A 17,858-nucleotide genomic window follows, 5' to 3' on the forward strand; every position below is an offset into this window, starting at 1 on the left:
CCCCCCCATCACTCTGATGTGGTGCATGGTTCTGCGGAAATGTGGTGGGAACACAGAGAGCTCTCCTTCCACAGTTTTGCCATCACTACTATGACCACCATTTTCAGTGACTGAGTACGCATTGGTGAATCTTGAGTCCGTTTTGCTAAACATGGGCCAAATTTGACCTGGAACAATAGCTTCACAAATCTGACCTGTTGTGTAGCGCCCTGCTTTCTGTTGCTGGCGGTGGTGGTGCTGACGTCCCCGCTGGCAGGCGCCGAGTCGGAGCGGTTGCTCCCGGCGGCGGCGCTGGACTGCGGCGTGATGGAGGAGGAAGGCATGTCGCCCACCAGCCGGGCGCTGCCCTCCACGCGGATGTGCGGGTGGCCCTCGGCCGCCATGTTGAGAATGCGCAGGCCGTTGTAGTACAGGCCCGACAGCTGGCCCTGGAACATGCCGGCGCGCCGCTCGCCGCCGCCGCCCACGCGCACCGTCGTCTGGCTGTTGAAGATGGTCAGCTGCCGACCTGTCCATTCGCACACGCACGCACGCGCACACATGCGCAGGCGCACCGGGGAAGAAAGCGGACACGCACGCAAACACACAGTCACACACAAAAGCAAGGTTTGAGTGTTACACAATCCCGCACGCCCCCGAGACAAGGTGAGAGGATGGCGGAGATGAGGCGATGTGCAGAGAAGCCATGGACGAGAGAGACGAGAGCCAAGAGCCAAGAGGAAGAGGAGAACGGGAAGGGGCCGCCGAAGGACACAGATGGTTGCCATGGTGATGGGCCGACAGACAAGACAGATGGGGAGATGTGGTGGACAGCGCTGAGAAAGCATGCACAATATTGTCAAGTGCTGTTAAAGGGACTAGAGGCTACTTGCACTGCTTGCGTTTAGGACGAATAAAACTGCAGCTGCTAGACGTCAAGTCTGGACATTTAATTGGATTACACAATTGTCACATGGGAAGAAGCAAGCTAAAAACACATTATTTACCTTGCACCTTTTATCAGTTTTATCAGCATTTAAATCTCTCCATCGTCCCTTTAACCTGATATTATTCAGGTACAGACTAACAACAGGCACTACAGTTATTACACACGACAGCTTTTAAAGACTTAATTATGGATTAAGAGTTTTAGAATGTTAGTCGATGGTGCACAAGATAATAGATGTATATATATGTGTATATATATAAAGAGAGAGAGATGTATGAATAATCATATTGAACTGTTTTAAAGCTTTTAAGGAATTTTAATCAGGGTTTTTACCTTTGTCGAGTAGCCAATCGTCAACTACTCGACCGAGCCGATAGGGGATTCGCTGTCTGGCGATGGCCAGGCGCTCGTTATCAATGTTGCCTTTAATTTAGAGATGAGAACACAGTAGTAATTACGCAGATCCCAAAATCGTGGCACAGGAGCTGGATACACAAAGAAGAGCAATGAAAAGAAAGTAACGGTCCGCTCATGCTTAGTGTGGGGGGAAATGGACTTCGGCGTGCTGGCAGCGGGACGGGAGCACAGACATCAAATACGCCGGAGCCCCACCGCGTCTGCGTTACTGCGGCCGCCATATTGGATGTGTCAGATCTCCCCGTGAGCTACGGACTAAAATTTCAGAAAGTGACGATTGAGTACACCAAGATCACGCTTCTCATTCACCAATTCTCACACCCGAGGATATATAGAGATATCTGGATATCTAAAATGGAAAAAAAAGACTAATTTAAAATGTATTACCCATAAAAAATAAAAAAAAAAATCAATAAAAAAGACAAATTTTACGAGCAAAAAATTAAGATTAACTGCAAATTTATTCCACCTAAAATTTAAATACAACCGAACTGAAAAAAATGCACTCGACTGGATTCCCCGAAAGTTTAAACCAATGTGACATTATGCACAGTTTGAACAGTTATTCTGCGTTACTTTTGTACACCACTAGAGGGAGCCAGCATACCATAACTGTGCAGAATCCTGTTTGGATTTGTGGATGTTTTGATGTGGGCGGTATGTGGATGGCTGAGTTACATTTTGTCCTATGTTGTTGTTGTTTTTTTTTTTTTATCTTGTCCTTGAGTCAAAATTTAAAAAAAAATAAAAAATAAAAAAAAAAGCCAATGAGATCTGGGCTTGAGAGTACAACAGCTTCACTCCTCCACATTTCCACAGCCAATACGGCGGCGACACTGACGCAGGGCTGAGTGTTGTGCATTTGATGTCTATGGTATGGAGTGTGTCGCAGCGGTGGCGGCTGCGTTGGTGCCCAATTGACAGGCGGAGACGTTTCCACTGAGCGGACTCTTACTCTCTGTTCATTGGCTTTAATCTAAAGAGACATTTCAGGGGTTAACATCTGCAAGAGCACAGGGAAATAACGTTACAGCTGCCACATCACTGGCTTTGGTTCTTACAGAGTTACATGTACAGGACACACACCTCACAACAACTAGCATTAAGCATTGGTTTTAGACGACTACCTAAAGATTTAGCACTTTAAATAGAATAGAACAGGACAAAGGGAAGAAGAAAACAAACAACATTTGTTCCTTATTTTTTCTCACTAGTTAAACATAGGACAAGATTTTTAAACGTCTTTTTTTTTTTTTTACTGTCTCCCAAAAATGCACCAACTGTTATTATTCTCTTTTAATGGTGAGAAAAAACACTGAATTAAATATTACCTTTTAACACTATTTAACAGGCCTAGCTCTGGATCAAGCATAAACAATACCACTTTTATGGTTTAAAAAGTTTCAAATCAAGCAAAAAAAGGCAAATATGCGGTCAGAATTGGCTCGCCCGCCCGATGCTTACCTGAGGGGTAGCGCTCGATGACGGGCAGGTCGTCCAGCTGCAGCGTGGCGTTGCCGCCGCTGCGGGTGAAGCGCACTATGTGGTACTTCCCGTCGTTGACGAACTTGGAGCTCTCCTCGATGTTGATGTCATCCGTGCCCACGTTGAACACCACACGGATGTTGCCCTTGTCCTGCACAAAACACACGAGTCACATACCGGTTTTTGCACGTACCGGCTGTCGCTTGGCCAATTTCTCACTTGATGGCGCGAGACTAAATTTCAGCGTGCTAATCGGACGCAAATATTTTCTACCACTCAATTCCACATATGGGCGAAACGCTCGCGTTACGGGACGTACTATCTGCAGCTGGAGGTAGTCTCCCAGGCCGGACGCGCTATCCACACGTAGTAGGATGGCGTGTTTCTGCTGCGTGCTGAAGCCCAGGGCCAGCCGGTCGGCCCGTGTGCTGGGGCGCTCGTTGGGGGGCCACGTGTAGACCACCACGCCGCCGTCGCGGCCGAAAATGTATGTGGTGCCGGCTGCCGTGAAGGAAAAGCAAAAAAAAAAAAAGAAAATTGTCAGGGTTGAGCAAACAAACATGGGGCGGATTACCAAGTGTCGCGGGCGGGCTCACCATCGTTGCAGAGCGGTCCGGCATACGACGTCATGCTGCAGTCGCAAGTGAATCCCTCCCACTGCTGCAGGCAAACGCCCTGATTGGAGCACGAGTCCTCTTGGCATGTCGTGCTGGGACCTGCAGTGAACACGCGTTTTGGGGACGCACAGGTCATTTCATCTCGAGGATAAGTACTTTCATGACACCCGTAAGTACATTCAGCACAGTTCATTCATACAGTCAGGTATTGTTCAGGTCTGCGACTGTTGTCGTAGTCATAAATGAGGGTGTGGACCAGCATCAAAACAAAGTGAACCAAACAGGACGTGTACTCACACTAGGCCATTTCAACGCCATTTCTCCTTGTTTGTGTTGATTCCTATTGCGTAGCTTTGGTGAATAAATAATGATGGACTATTTCTAGTCGTTCTGGTCTATTATCTTTCGGGCAAGATGGCAAGTTACAGGGACTTTCACCGTACTACTTTTGACTCTGTGGATTATTTCTATAGTCAGTCTTGGGTATGCTTAGGCAAATGTATGGGGCTCGCGGTGTCAAGCGGGCACAGATGGCCTAGCGGCAGACCCAAAGAGTCCAAAATGGAGAGCATGCGGGTGGTGAGTCCGGATGAGGACAGCAGGAGGAGTTAAACATAACAGTTATGTTTAAAGGCCCCGGTGGTCTCCTGTCTCGCCGTTCTCTTCCTGCCTCATGCTAGCCACAGCTCGTGTGGAATGATCAGGACGGGACGGGATTCGGAAGAAGATGGCATGCTGCTGTTTGCGGTGGAGCTGTGGTCATCCCGGGACAAGCTGTGACTGACTGACTGTGGCGGTGGTGCGGATGTCACGACTCAAGAGAGGACGGGTCACCTGGGACCTTTTTCGACTCGGGATCACCGGGATCCACACAAGACTGCACAGCACTGGGGAGTTCAGACGCAAGCGAACGTACATGCCGGGGCGGGCAAACCTTTCAGCTCAAGGGCCACATTTGAGTTGGAAAAAAAATAATAAATCGACGGATGGGCCAATGGCATTTGTAGATTTAAACACAAGGAGTGTATTCTAATAAATGATCATTCTTCATTTTATTCCTGAATATTTCATTCCAAAAAAAAAAAAAAAACCTAACAAGAATTGAAATGTAGATATTTAGAAAATATGGAGCAATGCAACATTTACAGGGTGGGCCAAAAGTAGTTTTTGATTCCACTTAATTATTATCATTATTTTTTTCATACTTCAGTTTGTAAACAGCAGCGAAGCAGGTTTTAGAGAATGAAGGAAGGCTGAAAAGATACATGAATGAAAAACAGGAAATGTGATGGAATGAAGGACAGAAGGAAGGAAGAATGTAAGGAAGCAAGGAAGGAAGGAAGGAAGGAAGGAATCAAAAGCACGAATGAGAGGAGAAAGAAAAAGGAAAGAAAAAGGAAAGAATGCAAAAAGGTCGGAGAGATGTATTTTGGGAGAAGGAAGGAAGGAAAAAGGGTAGGTTTCAAAGTAGGAAGAATAGAAAGCAAGTGAGGAAAAGGAAGGAAGATCGTAGGGAGGAAAACAAATGAAAAGGAAAATAAAATGGAAAAACTGTAAAACGTGTATTGCTACTTTTGGCCCACGCTGTGTATGTCAAATGATTTTTTTTTAAAGTTACAAGTAGGCGTGTTGTTGTTATTAAAGGACAAAGCGGTCCGTATGTGTCCCGCGGGCCATCCTTTGCCCTCCCCTGGTATGTGCAGCGCACACAAAAAGCGAGATACCTTGCAAGTCAGCTTTCATCAATGTAACTTTTGTGGGCCAAACAAAAACAAAACAAAAAGCAAACCAAGTTAGATGGTTAGTCGATGAACACAGATGCTTGTCAAGTGCAGAAAGATGACACAACCTTCCCCCTGGGTTAGTGGGTTAAATTCGGTGCCCCCCCCCCAAACAGAGGATGACTTGAATGGACAACGGAAAGAGAGAAAAAAAAAGGATGGAAGCCCACCCGCCGTGTAACGCTTAGCGGCGGCCCGCTCACCTTCGCAGCCCCGCTCCACCTGCCCCACGGTGGCCAGCGCGTCAGCCAGGAGGTCGGGCAACCGGCCGTTTAGGTCGACGGTGGCCAGGCAGCCCTGGAAGCCCTCACGGGAGTGTACCAGCTTGGGGAGGTCGCGGTACATCTCTTTGGACACGCCCCCGATGTATAAGTCACCTGTGGCGGGAGACACAAGGATAGTCAATGAGTGACGACTTTCTGGACTCGTCACTGTCAAGGAAGTTTTGATGCAGAAGCTTTTCAATGAACATCCGATTAAAGACTTTGGGCATCTTCAAAGCGGAGTTCCCCACAGTCTTATTTTTTGAACTTTCCAAGGGTGCTAACGAGTCAGGTTTGTTGAGCTGCTTGAAGGTGTCGTACCCTTCAAGTCGAGGTTCTTGGCGCCCATGGTGGTCTGAGTGGTGACTTTGGTGTCGATCTTGACGGTGTGGAGGTTGTTGGTATCCCGGGAGATGTGCACATTGTGCCAGTGGTTGTCATTCAGGGGGCTGTTGGAGTTGCCCTTGATCAGGTGGGCCCCGTTGCCCAGGTCCGAGATATAGTGAAGGTATCTAAAGTATTTAAAAAAAAAAAAATTGATTTGAGAACGTTCACCATGATGTACTTTGAAGGTGGCAAAGGTTCTGATGTCATCATTCGTAAAAACACAACACTGACAAATTTGAGCGTGCCAAACAGTGACTTGAATGATTATTTTAGCTTTCTTCTCAACCACCCGAGTATGAATGTGTGACGTGTCACTCAAAATCAACATTGAAATAGGATGGGAGTTGATCACTCGCAGAAACTGGCATCACATACAAAATTATGATACAAACTAGCAGGCTACAAGAGCAAAACACAAGAACATACATTTGGAGAATCAGTTACTCTCTCGATTGATCATTGTATCCCAGCGGCGAATGCTCACCCTTTGACCAGTTCCACCACGATGAAGTCGTTGCCGTTGCCACGGTTGAAGAGGACGAGGCCGTCGGGCGAGGTGGTCTTGAACTGCATGAAGAGGTGCATGGAGTAGTAGGCCTGCAGCGTGGGCAGCGTGACGAAGCTGGAGCGCGATCGGAAAGTGACCGGGTCGGCGACGATGCTCTTGTAGCCGATGACGGCGTTGAGCTCGCAGTAGTCAATGTCGCCGTTCTTGCACAGGTCGATGTAGGGCATGCCGTTGAGCGCCAGGCCCTGCAGGTGCCCGATGAAGTTGGACGGCACGGCCGGCATGAAGCGCTTCTCCGTCACGATGCCCGTCTCCACGTTGTGGAACTCCAGTTGCGTGTGGTCGCCCGCCATTTGACCTGGGGGGTGGCCAGAGTCACGCCTGAGATCTGTTCCACATCGATCACTTATGCAGGACATTTTTTTTGTCTCACTGAAAAGTGCTTTGCTGCCATCTTGTGGAAAGCTTTGGCAATTACAAACCATTTTGCATGGGCATATAATCATGTGTGCACAGCAAAACACACCTTTGTGTATCTTTAGCTATGTATCGATATCTCTCTATAGTGGAGGTTCACAGTATCTTAAGTAGTGCAAATGAAGTCACTTGATTGGCGGGTTACCTTCGACGGGCTGCAGGTCGTCCACGGTGAGCTTGAGGCCCTTGCCGCGCCGGACCACCCGCACCGTGTGCCACTCATTATCATTGAGACCCGAGCCCGCAAAGATGGTCTCTGGGCCTTTACCTACACATAGCCCAGAGCACCGTTACACATATGCACACAGGGAGGCGCCGCAGAGACAAGACAAGAGATGCGAGACAGGGAGAAACGGACGGAGACAGAAGAAGAAGAAGAAGAAGAAGAAGAAGACCGTGCAGGCTGGATTGGTGAAGGTGAGGAAAGAAAAATGAAGATGCAATCTCACACCCACAGACATGTACATCAACTAAGCTTCCTTCTCTCTTCAATTTCATTTCCAATGCAGTATGTCAACAAACCACATGGTGAAGCAACTGTGCCAAAATGTCTTGGTTATGCTCATAAAATCATAGCCATTGTATTTTCTCATATTACCACCCCATTCTTGTTAAATTAAGCCCATGATTTTTTTTTCTTGTACCATCACAATATTCTTGCCATATGATACATTCTTTTCTCATTTCCTTCAAAAAAAAAAAAACACTGCTTTAAAAATATATGTATATTTAGACCCCCTCAGCGCACCCCCGCCATGCCTTTTTTAGTGTCGTACTCTAACCAAGCTCGTGGTGGCACTAGACACACACGCACACATACAGCGCATCGACCGAGGATCTGTCCTTGGTGCTGAGGCGCCCACGCCAGCTCCCAATCTGCCTTCGTCCGCTGCGCAGTTGACAGCCTCAAGTCGTGCCATCCCCACCCGCCAAAGCTCGACAGCGGAGCGCGCCCACCACAAGCCACCCCCGAGCCCCCGCCGCCATGCGCTTCTACCCTCACCCTCCCCTGCAAGCCTCGATGGTTGGAGTGAGTCTGCCGATGCTGACCTATGGGCGGTAATGACAGGGGAGGCGGGCGAGAAGTAAACTGACCTCACTCAACCCATCCTGCTGCGGAAAACGTTGACAATCTTTCATGCATACACATGTACCACTTGCAAAGGCCGAGTACGCCATACCGGGCACAAAACATGGCACGTCTTGCAATTTTCCATAAAAATGTGTTCAAAAACACAAACGTGGAATTACAATACAAGTAAAAACCTTGCAATATTATAACTTTACACTCATGAAAGAGCACTTTTAATAATTGAAGTAAAAATTGTGGACAACGTAGTTTTTCGCCACAGGTGCCAATATGCTATGAATTTTATGAAACAACTTCTGATTTCAATAGGCGAGGAGGGCCGGGGGACCACAACCCAATCGGCTGCTAGAAATGTCAAGCATCGCAAACACAAACAGACACACGAGCACACACACAGTCAATCCCACGTACGGAACACAGGTGGCGAGTGAAAGTGCAAAACACAGAAACGCAATTAACGAGATTGTGTTGCCCATTTCCGCCCGCTGCAAAACGAATGTGTCGTGTTGTTTTCGCGCTGCGCGGCGTTGTGTAGTGCTGTGCAGCTCGTTCACCGGAGGAGACTCAGCTGTGCTCCAGGCATGAGCATCTCATCCTGTTAGCATGGATCACTGCGCTACACCGTGCGAGATTGAGAGACAGTCAATATGATCGTGGATGTGTGTGTGTGTGTGTGTGTGTGTGTGTGTGTGTGTGTGTGTGCCTGCGCGCACACATGCGCCAACGTGGGTGCTTTTTTTTTTGTTCTTGCAATGCATTATGAAAAAAATGATTGAGGGAGACTGCTGTGAGGGAGATGCAGTGATCTGTGTCAACCTGGGGAGAGCACACCCACAAATACACAAACACATGCACACAGGCACAGGCGCGCTCGCACACATTTTTGGGGGTTTGGTGCGTTGTGCCAGCATGGCCGGTCTTGTGAAATGACATCATACTTTTCATAAAAAGAGCGTTTCCCCACTCATAGTACAACTTAATCTTCAGAAAATTGAACATGTATTTGTGTAAAATTTTGCCTTGATTCTGATTTTTTTCTCCTGATAATACCAAATAATTTTCATAAAATTTGGACTTTAGTCTCAGAAAAAAAAAAAACTCTTTCCTAAATACGTCACAAAAAAAGTGTGTCACAGGTGCTGACTGAAGAGTAGCGTGTCTAAAATTTGTCCGTCAGAGATTGGATGCAGGGCAGTGTGGCTAGCTAGCGCCGTTTCTATGGCAACTGCGGTCGTCCATTTCACCGCCTCGTTGCCGTCATGGAGCATTCGTCTCCCGCTTCCACCCCCTGCCCCCCGCTCCCTGTCTTCCACACTCTGTGGTCGTGACAGACACAAACGCCACACCAGGGAATTCAATTTCATCTGGGATTCGACTGCACTTGCAGCAGCATGACGGGAAAGTCGCAAGCGCCAAAAACACGCACGCACGCAAGCACGCATCCTAACATCCCTCATGTGGCTGCAAACAAATAAAAGCCCCCCCCCCCCCACCGTGGAGGTGCAGGCAGATATTTTTAATTAACTCTCCTGCTGTACTGGCACGTTAGCTCGTTAACTCAAGCTTTCATTCCAACCGTCCCTATCTGCACTAAAATGGCCGACCAGCACAAACACTCAAAACACACGCACGTGTGACTTAGTGACAAAGCATTCACAAAGCATTCATAAATATAAATGTCGCAAATGGGTTTTATTTCCTGATTTTAAAACGCATTTAGAAGACGGGGCCCCACCGGGAAATTGCCGGAATATCCAGTTGACCAATGCAGGCCAGGCACACACACACACACACACACACACACATACACACACTCTTTGAATGACAGATTGCTTTCAGATGAGTGAACGCACACATTGGGAAGAGGAAGAAAAAGAGGATGAGAAGGTGGTTATGTGAGATGGAGGCTGACTTACTGGCAGTACAGTTTATCCTGATACAGTCTGGAGGGAGAGCAGAGCAGAGGGTTAATGCCGCACACACGCGCACGCGGCCTCCACGCCCTGGGGACGCACACGTCGACACACCGCCAGCGCCTTGCAAATCTCGGGCTCGGGCGACGACCCGACCGGACGGCCACACAGAAGGTCTCGCGCCCGTGTCGTCGCCGCCCGGGCCGGAGTCGGACAACAAATCGACTCATTCGTTGGATTGATTCGTTTGTTTGGGATTTTTTTTTTCCCCTCCCTTTTTGTTACTCGGTGTGTCACGTGGCGTCAACCACAGAGAAGACATGGCTGCAGACAACCAGAGACCCACACATGTGCCCCACTATGAGACGTGTTTTGCTAAGAGGGGTACACACAGACCGACTATCGGGATAACTGGAGCATTTTCCAATCAGGAAGTTCGCCACTAGTTATGTCGTGCGTTTGAGTATCTTGACTCAAGTCACTCGCCACAATAAAAAATGACAAGCAGAGATCGGCAATGTTAGTCTAGCTTCTTCCATTTCTTCTTTTACTCCTGATAGTTGCCCAGTGGCGTCACGCTGCGTCTCACCGGTGAGTCTCGGAACAACAGCTGACATGATCGTGTGTGGTATGCTGTGGGGGTTATCTCCAGTACGCCACATTTGGAAGACCTTTTTTATTTCCTGGTCTTGTGTGCAATGTCGCTATGTGTGCACCCCGCTACGTTTTCTGAATTGTGATGTGGTCATATAGTTGTGTTTGCGTTGCTGGGGGATGCACAGGTCCACTGGCAGTAAGCAGAGAGTGCAGCTTGAAGCTCGGACCCTCTGTTCAACATTATTACAAAACAAAAACAAAAAAAACGAACAAACAAAACACCACAACTAACCTTTGTTGGCCTTAGTGGAATTTCAAACATACAGTGGGACCATTAAAAGTTACCAGAACAGCTCATTACAAAAAAACAGAACAAAAACAAAACAGATCATGTCTTTGGCCTTGCTGAAGCAGCATGTGGCTCATGACATGAATTGCATGTTTGCCATAGTGAAAATCTGACCGAAAATTCCAAGGAAAATGAGGTGGTTCCACTGTGACATCAGACCCATGACTGATGCAAATGAATTCTAAGCCTCATTGTCATTTGCAGCATTCATATTGAACAGCGTCTGATTACTGAACATGTAACGACATTCCAGTCGGAGACGGATTCCCCTGGATGGTAATTGCGAGGAGGAGGCGTGCGTGCGAGTACCTAGGTTGACGGTGAGGCGCACGCGGCCGCCGTCCAGCTCCAGGCGCAGGGTGTCGGCCGAGTTGCGGGACGTGGTTGCCATGAGAACGCCGTAGGCCCGCTGGGAGCGGAAGCGCAGCGACACGTCCTCCGCCTCCGTATGCATGGCCATGGGCAGCTGCACCTTCATAAACTTGCTGCCGTCGTACGACAGGATGGTCGCGTCTGCGGGAGACGGAGGAGAGGAGGAGGCAGAGTGTGAGAGTCAGCCGTGGAGGACACCGATGGACAGGGAGGACATATTTACATTTGCGTAAAGTGTCTTGGAGATGGCGCGATCAGATAATGTCACGAGGCTCATTGTGCGAGGTTATTTTCAAACGCTCTCTTTAAAGTATTTGCGCACATTTGAAATGTTTAGGCTTTATAAACAGCCTGCTGCATGTGAGGACACGGATGCGGCTCGCTGCCCAGGCTGGGCAATCTATCAAAATCAAATCGTGATTTTTGTTTTCTTACAAACGCATGAACATTCGAAAAAAAAAAAAAAAAAAAAAAAAAAGGGGGCGTGCAGTTTCTCCTCGAGAAACTACTCTCAATAATATAGAAAACGCTGCCACAACAGATAGCATGCCTGAATCGACACCCCACCCCGCTAAAAATAGCATCGGCTAGCTGCCGGCTTTCAGTGATCAGGTTGCATCAGAATATGCGGCGGTGGCGGAGAAACGCTGGCAGCCCGAAGCCCGCAGCCACCATGCAACAAGCTCAGGTGATCCCATCTGCGCATTCGTTTGCATACTCATTTGCATATCCATCATGTTCTCACCCGCGCTACCTGCTGGGGCCAATCCTCAGCTTCTAAACTGTTTACCTCGGAGGCAACGTTCTTTATTGGACAATTACATACGAGGCTAAACACGCTCTCTGTATTTCTTTCTTTCCCTCTGCGATGGCTCTTTCGCTCGCTCGCTCTCTCTCTCTCCGTTCCTACTTTGCTTTCTACCCCCTTCGCTCTTCCTGTTTCCGCGGGAGACGGCGGGAGCCAAGGCAAAAACAACAGAACAGGAAGAGAGGGAGGCTCATGCATACTGATGAGAAGAGGGAGGGAGAAAGTGTGCGTGTGTGTGTGTGTGTGTGTGTGTGTGTGTGTGTGTGTGTGTGTGTGTGTGTGTGTAAGAAGATGTGAGCGAATTTATGTGTGAACAGAGGAGGGTTTAGTTAAGTGAGGGAGGCGGAAGCTGTTGGTTAAAATGCAAATGAAGCCTCATTAACGTTGAGGCAAGAAGAAGACGAGGACCAAGAAGAAGATGAAGATGGTGGCATCGCGTGAAAAGAGGTGGAGAAAGGAAGAGCAGCACATCCTGTTGTTCACCACTATTGGCTTTGACTGGCAATGTAATATCCACTTTGATTACGGTTGCTTCGCTTTTGTTACCACAGAGAACATCGGACGAGGACGAAGAGCCACGCACGTCTGTGTCCTGACTCGACACTTTGGCTCAAAGTATTTCAAATCATCACTCCCTATTGGTTCATTTGTGTTTGCGTGATTTTATTATACTGCCCCTCGGTGGCCAAGTGGCACACACCAAGAGGAGCTGCAATTAATTTATCGTGGCGCACCCAGTGTTCAATTCTTGATTATTCAATTTGATTATGTGATTCCGATATGCTTTTTTTTTTCAAGGCACCACTGCAGGATGAGAACCGCCGATACACGCCAGCGTTTTCGATGCATTGCTCCGTAGGGACGGCACGCAAACATCGAATCCGTTGAGCAAGTCAACTGTGCAATTTTGCACCCCTTTCGCACTGCCTGGAAACGCCGGTGCCGGATCACGGCGTCCAATAATCTTTCAAAGAAGAAGCAGTGATGGGAAACATGTCCGCTCTTTGGAGAGTAAACATCGGTGGCGGCAGCGGTGTTTCGTTTTAGAAGAGAGGGGGTGGAACAAAGAGCAGCAGAGGACGACGAGGGAGGGAGCGATGGAGGATGTAAAAAAAAAAAAAAAAAAAAAGAAAGAAAAAAGGGAGGAAGAAACCACAGGTAGAAGGCGTAAACACGGCCAATCACGCTCTCCATCTGCTTCACCATCTGTGCTTCCTTTAATCCAGCGACGCAGCAGTTAGTGACCCCTCAATGCGCGCGCTCTCTCACACACACACACGGGATGAGAAACACTCTCGAGTCCAGCGACAATCGCCGCCGCTTCTTCTTGTCTGACTCCATCTCTCCGGCTGTATCAGTCCCACCGGCGCTGTTCCCTCTTTCAATTCATCGCTCTTTTTTTTTTTTTTTTGCTCCCTCGTATCTCGCTGCCGAGATTCCCTCCCGTGGTCCCCTCACCTGCTGTCACGTCGAGATGGTTCCGAGCCAGCGCCTCGGTCGCCGCCGCATCGATTGCGCTGCTCCTACCTACTGTGGCCCCTCGCTCCGATCTCGCCGCTCTTTTTATGCCCCCGAATAAAAATAAGGCGCTGAGCTATTCTTACCAAGGGCTGCTGCAGATGGGTCGCCATTTTCTCATCAATGTTGACAAGACTGATTTTTTTTTTTAATGAGGACTGGGGTTTTACCCATGTTGTCATTCTGTATTACATGTGTACATAATCCAATTATCCAACAACAACATTTCTGATTGGCTAGTAAGTGCTGCAGGGTTTTGTTTTTGGGCTCACCTCTCTCACAGGAGCGTCCCAAGTATCCGGTGCCGGAGCAGTCGCAGACATAGCGGTTCCATCCCTCGCGGCAGACGCCGTTGTGCTGGCAGGGGTTGGACAGGCACTGCTTGGGCGGCTCCCTGGAGCACGACGGCTTCACGCCCACCGCACGCTGGGCCTCGGCCAGCCGCCGGATGTCTTTGCTTTGGCCATCCACGAACAGGTCGCGGATGCAGCCCACATAGCCATAGTTCAACAGCGCCGTCCACACCTGAGGCAGGCGAAGGGGGGGTGTCACTCGTACGTTAAATCAAGATATCCACTACTTATTTGGAGTAGAGTGGAGGCTTTTTGATCTGTATGTAGTTTTTTTTCCTCCCCAAATTATCTGGACACACCTCCGTGGGGAAGATGAGTCCGGCACGGTCCTCGGGAAGACCCCCAAGGTAAAGCGTGTCATCCAGGTCCAGGATCTCGTTGTCACCGGGCGCCGTGTACGCCGTTCTCACACTGTTCACCGAGATGGTCCCTGAATGCAGCACACACATCGCCGCAATGACCTTCAGCCACCATCACCGCTATCATCATCATCATCATCGTCGTCGTCATCATCATCTCGCCTCTCTCTTTGCAGTCCTCCGGTCCGACAAGTGACACAAATGCGCACCCTTCATCTGTGAGTCATCATCAGCACCGGCGGCGAGCGAGCACCGTCCACCATTTTGTCATCAATAAATCATGGCCGGTTTATTGTTAGTCACGGCCGCCGCTAACAATTGAGAAGTAACGAGGGCGGAATGAGAAAAGCGAGTGTGCTGTTTGCAATTACAAAGTCATAAACAATGCGAGTGCATATTGATTGTTTGGAGTGTCGGATTCAATCAGCTGCCGTTTGTTTTCTGACAACAGACAACGGGCAGACAAACGGGATTACTGCCTTTTCCACAGGGGAGCGGCAAAGCGGACAAATTTTAGCTCGGGCCCCGTCGTGCCAATAGCGCCGTCCAAAAAGTGACGCGCTAGAAGAGACGAGCGAGGGAGAGGCGGGGCGCCGCCGCAACCTCCCCCATCCCCGAATCTATTCTGCCATCGTGCCTCATTTATCACATGATATGCATGAGAGTACTTTATGGATACTCGGGGGACGTCTTGTTGTTTTGCTTGCACAGTGAATTAGTGCAGGGAAAGTAGAATAAGGACAAGTCAAATACATTTGGGTCATCAAATCAATCAAATGAATGCATCAACAAATACAATGAAGGAAAACAAAAAAGGCAACGAAAGTCAAATTCAATTAAAATAAAATTTGGCAAGTAACCATTGGGGGAAAAAAATTAGAACATTTCAAATTTGGCAAATCGAAATAACATTCGGCATATCAAGTTCAACGAAATAACACACACGGGAAAGTACCTGAGCGTCCATCCCTCTGAAAGTCCACGTGGTACCATTCCCCGTCGTTGACCTTCCTGTCGATGGCTTTAGTTTTGGTGGTTCCTGAGCCCATGTCCAGCAACAGGTACAAGTGGCCGTCCAGCATCTCGATGGCAAAGAAATCCACCTGAAACGGCCAGCGGGACAGCGCATTAGAACCGAGTCAAATGTAAAAAAAACAAAACAGAAAACACTCATTGCTTGTTCTGATTTAATAATCTTCCTGGCGTTTACCTTAACGGTGGGCGGCGTGCGAGGGTCCTTGCGCTGCATCTGCCGTGGCTTCCCATGGCTGAAGAGCATCAAGCCATTGGGCTCGGTGGTCCTGAAGTCGAAGGAGATGGAGCCCGCCTTCTTGGCCGTCCACTTGCTGAGCGCCACGAAGGACTCGGGCGTGTCGAAGGTGACGGGATCCAGCGTGGCCACGCTCTCGCACTTGAAGGAAACCACGCCGCTAACCTGGGGGCGGATCGGAGTAATCACATCGAGCTTATCGCGAACAAAACGCAATCCTTTTGGGATTGAAACGACGCCAGGTTCGGCTCGCGGCCACATTTTAACAACATAATCCCATTAAGCGAGAGGAGAAAGTCTTTAAAGATGGAGTAGAATCAAGCCCCTGATTATCGCGGGGGATACTTTCCAGACACACACGCGATAGGTGAAAATTTGCGATATCGAAAGACTATATAATAACGTCGTGCTATTTTCCACAGTATATTACCGTCTATAGCGCAAGGTTATTATAGTTAACGAAAACAAAATACGTAAAAAATGGAAAAAAATATTTTTGCTCAGCAAATAAAACAAAAAGAAGACAACTACATTTTACGTTTAAAAACCTAACAATAAATATTGCAAAAATGTTTTTGTCTGTATTTAATTCTGTATTACTGTTCAGCCATACAGAAAAAAAGACAATCAATCAAGCGATTGGGAATTATAGTTCACTTTATAAGACAATGTTGAGTGGCCTTTTTTTGTTTTGTTTGTTGCACTCAACAAATATTTCTAAAACCAAAAAAATTAATTAGGAAAGCGTTCACATTACCAAAGAATTTTCAATCGATAAATAAAAAAACTAACTAATGTATATTGAAAAAAACAAAAAAACTATTCTCACACATAGACAGCTGTAGGGGGTAAAAAAAATTAAGAGTCCATGGCTAAATAGTGCATCAGAAACTGTCTCTCCTTTCCCGCATACAAAGCCATGACAGTCAGTAACTAGATGTACTTTGAAAAAGAGAGAGAAAAAAAAAAAATCATCCCAAAGGGGCGGCACTCTAAAATGGGCTTATTAGTGGCAAAATGTCTCCTTTTCAGATTGAAATGACAGCAGGTTGTGCCCGTGGCAACATTTCAACAACATAATTCCATTTAGCCAGAGGAGAGCGTCTTTAAAGCTGCCGTGGGACAATAAAGAAAAGTCTGCAGTTGTATAAGAAGATAAGACCATGTGGCTGACTCTACCTTCATCTTTGGGTCTCCCTGTTTAGCGAGTCTAGACAGCTCCAGCCGCACATCGTTATTCTTGTACACCACCTTCGGGGGATTTAAAAAAAAGAGACAAAGAGAGAGACTTAAGGGGGTATGAGGAGAAAGGATGTAACATGAAATCACTTCTGAATCCCAAAAGATGGAACCTTTTATTTTGAAAAACCTCTTGGGAGTCATTTCAAACACTCGTAATTGGACATCGGGGAGTGCTCTCCGGTTATCACCCTGCGTCAGAACCAGCCACCGAAAAAAAAGACTTTTGTGAGCCCCAAAGGAAGTGGATTTGAACCCCAGGATGCCACCCAAACCGCTTTTTAAAAAAATCTTTTTTTCACACCGAGTACGAGTACTTACATTTGTGTATATCCTGCAGTTTTGCTTAAATAGAACACTACAATTCCGACACTCTACAATTCTGGCTCGTTGGTGTATTTTGATGAACGAAAACCACACTTGGGGACTGTTTTAAATAGTGGGTGGGGGAATACATGACATGTCTCGTTGAATTTCAAGTATTGTTGGCTCGTGACAGTTTTGAGTGAAGCGAGCCAGGCTGGTGGTTTGTGTTCTTCCTGCTGCACTTTGACACAGAACGCTCTCTGACGGAGCAGCAGAAGACGGCGCTTGTGCCGAGCATTCTGATGCGACGAGCGCAAAGACAGGCTCGGCTTTATTAACCCGGAGCTCCTCCTTCCACCCGCCTCCTTCAGCTTTGGAGGCCTTTGACACGTTCTTACCCATTGGCCACGGTACGTATTCGTCAAGCAATTTAAAGAAAACCATGCAATGCATTTACCATAAGTATTACAATGAATATAGAGTATATCTAAGCACAATGAGCCAAACGCAAGTCGACAAAATAAAAGAAAACAATAAACGACATATAAAAATGCGAAAAAAATAATTTGAAGCTTTTTTTTTTTTTCCAAATGCAATAAAATCACACAAACGCTCCCCCCCGCCCCAAACGTCGTGTTATTAAATATGGAAATGTGCCAGCGCAGGCCCGCTTTAAACGCGGTCCATCCTAATGCATACATCCAGTTCTCTCTTTGGCACGTCATCTGTCGCCTCGTTTGTTTACGCCGCTCGCTTGCTAAGTGAATGAAAGACACACTCTCCGCGTGCGTGTGTTTATGTCTCCTCGGTACGGGTTGTGT

The 17,858-nt window shown here is 47.7% G+C and overlaps 1 protein-coding gene across 8 annotated transcripts in view; it reads right to left on the reverse strand.

Moving 5' to 3' along the window:
- Nucleotides 1-17,858, reverse strand: part of LOC109513358 (neurexin-1a) — a 64,306-nt gene that overhangs the window by 12,629 nt on the left and 33,819 nt on the right. For 6 of the 8 annotated variants that reach the window (XM_019865756.1, XM_019865759.1, XM_019865757.1 and 3 more), the window contains 16 exons: nucleotides 16,672-16,743; nucleotides 15,433-15,657; nucleotides 15,178-15,325; nucleotides 14,163-14,293; nucleotides 13,783-14,035; nucleotides 11,122-11,325; nucleotides 9,870-9,896; nucleotides 7,009-7,131; nucleotides 6,363-6,744; nucleotides 5,813-6,003; nucleotides 5,432-5,605; nucleotides 3,427-3,546; nucleotides 3,150-3,331; nucleotides 2,810-2,981; nucleotides 1,262-1,351; nucleotides 195-508 (listed from right to left, as the gene is read on the reverse strand). In XM_019865756.1, the coding sequence (XP_019721315.1) occupies nucleotides 195-508; nucleotides 1,262-1,351; nucleotides 2,810-2,981; nucleotides 3,150-3,331; nucleotides 3,427-3,546; nucleotides 5,432-5,605; nucleotides 5,813-6,003; nucleotides 6,363-6,744; nucleotides 7,009-7,131; nucleotides 9,870-9,896; nucleotides 11,122-11,325; nucleotides 13,783-14,035; nucleotides 14,163-14,293; nucleotides 15,178-15,325; nucleotides 15,433-15,657; nucleotides 16,672-16,743 (2,808 nt within the window). Of the gene's footprint in view, nucleotides 1-194; nucleotides 509-1,261; nucleotides 1,352-1,787; nucleotides 2,322-2,809; nucleotides 2,982-3,149; nucleotides 3,332-3,426; nucleotides 3,547-5,431; nucleotides 5,606-5,812; nucleotides 6,004-6,362; nucleotides 6,745-7,008; nucleotides 7,132-9,869; nucleotides 9,897-11,121; nucleotides 11,326-13,782; nucleotides 14,036-14,162; nucleotides 14,294-15,177; nucleotides 15,326-15,432; nucleotides 15,658-16,671; nucleotides 16,744-17,858 lie in introns of those variants that run through there. The other 2 variants (XM_019865760.1, XM_019865762.1) reach the window with 2 other exon arrangements.

This window comes from Hippocampus comes, unplaced genomic scaffold (assembly GCF_001891065.2).
Source record: "Hippocampus comes isolate QL1 unplaced genomic scaffold, H_comes_QL1_v1.1 scaffold116, whole genome shotgun sequence".
NCBI classification, from domain to species: domain Eukaryota; kingdom Metazoa; phylum Chordata; class Actinopteri; order Syngnathiformes; family Syngnathidae; genus Hippocampus; species Hippocampus comes.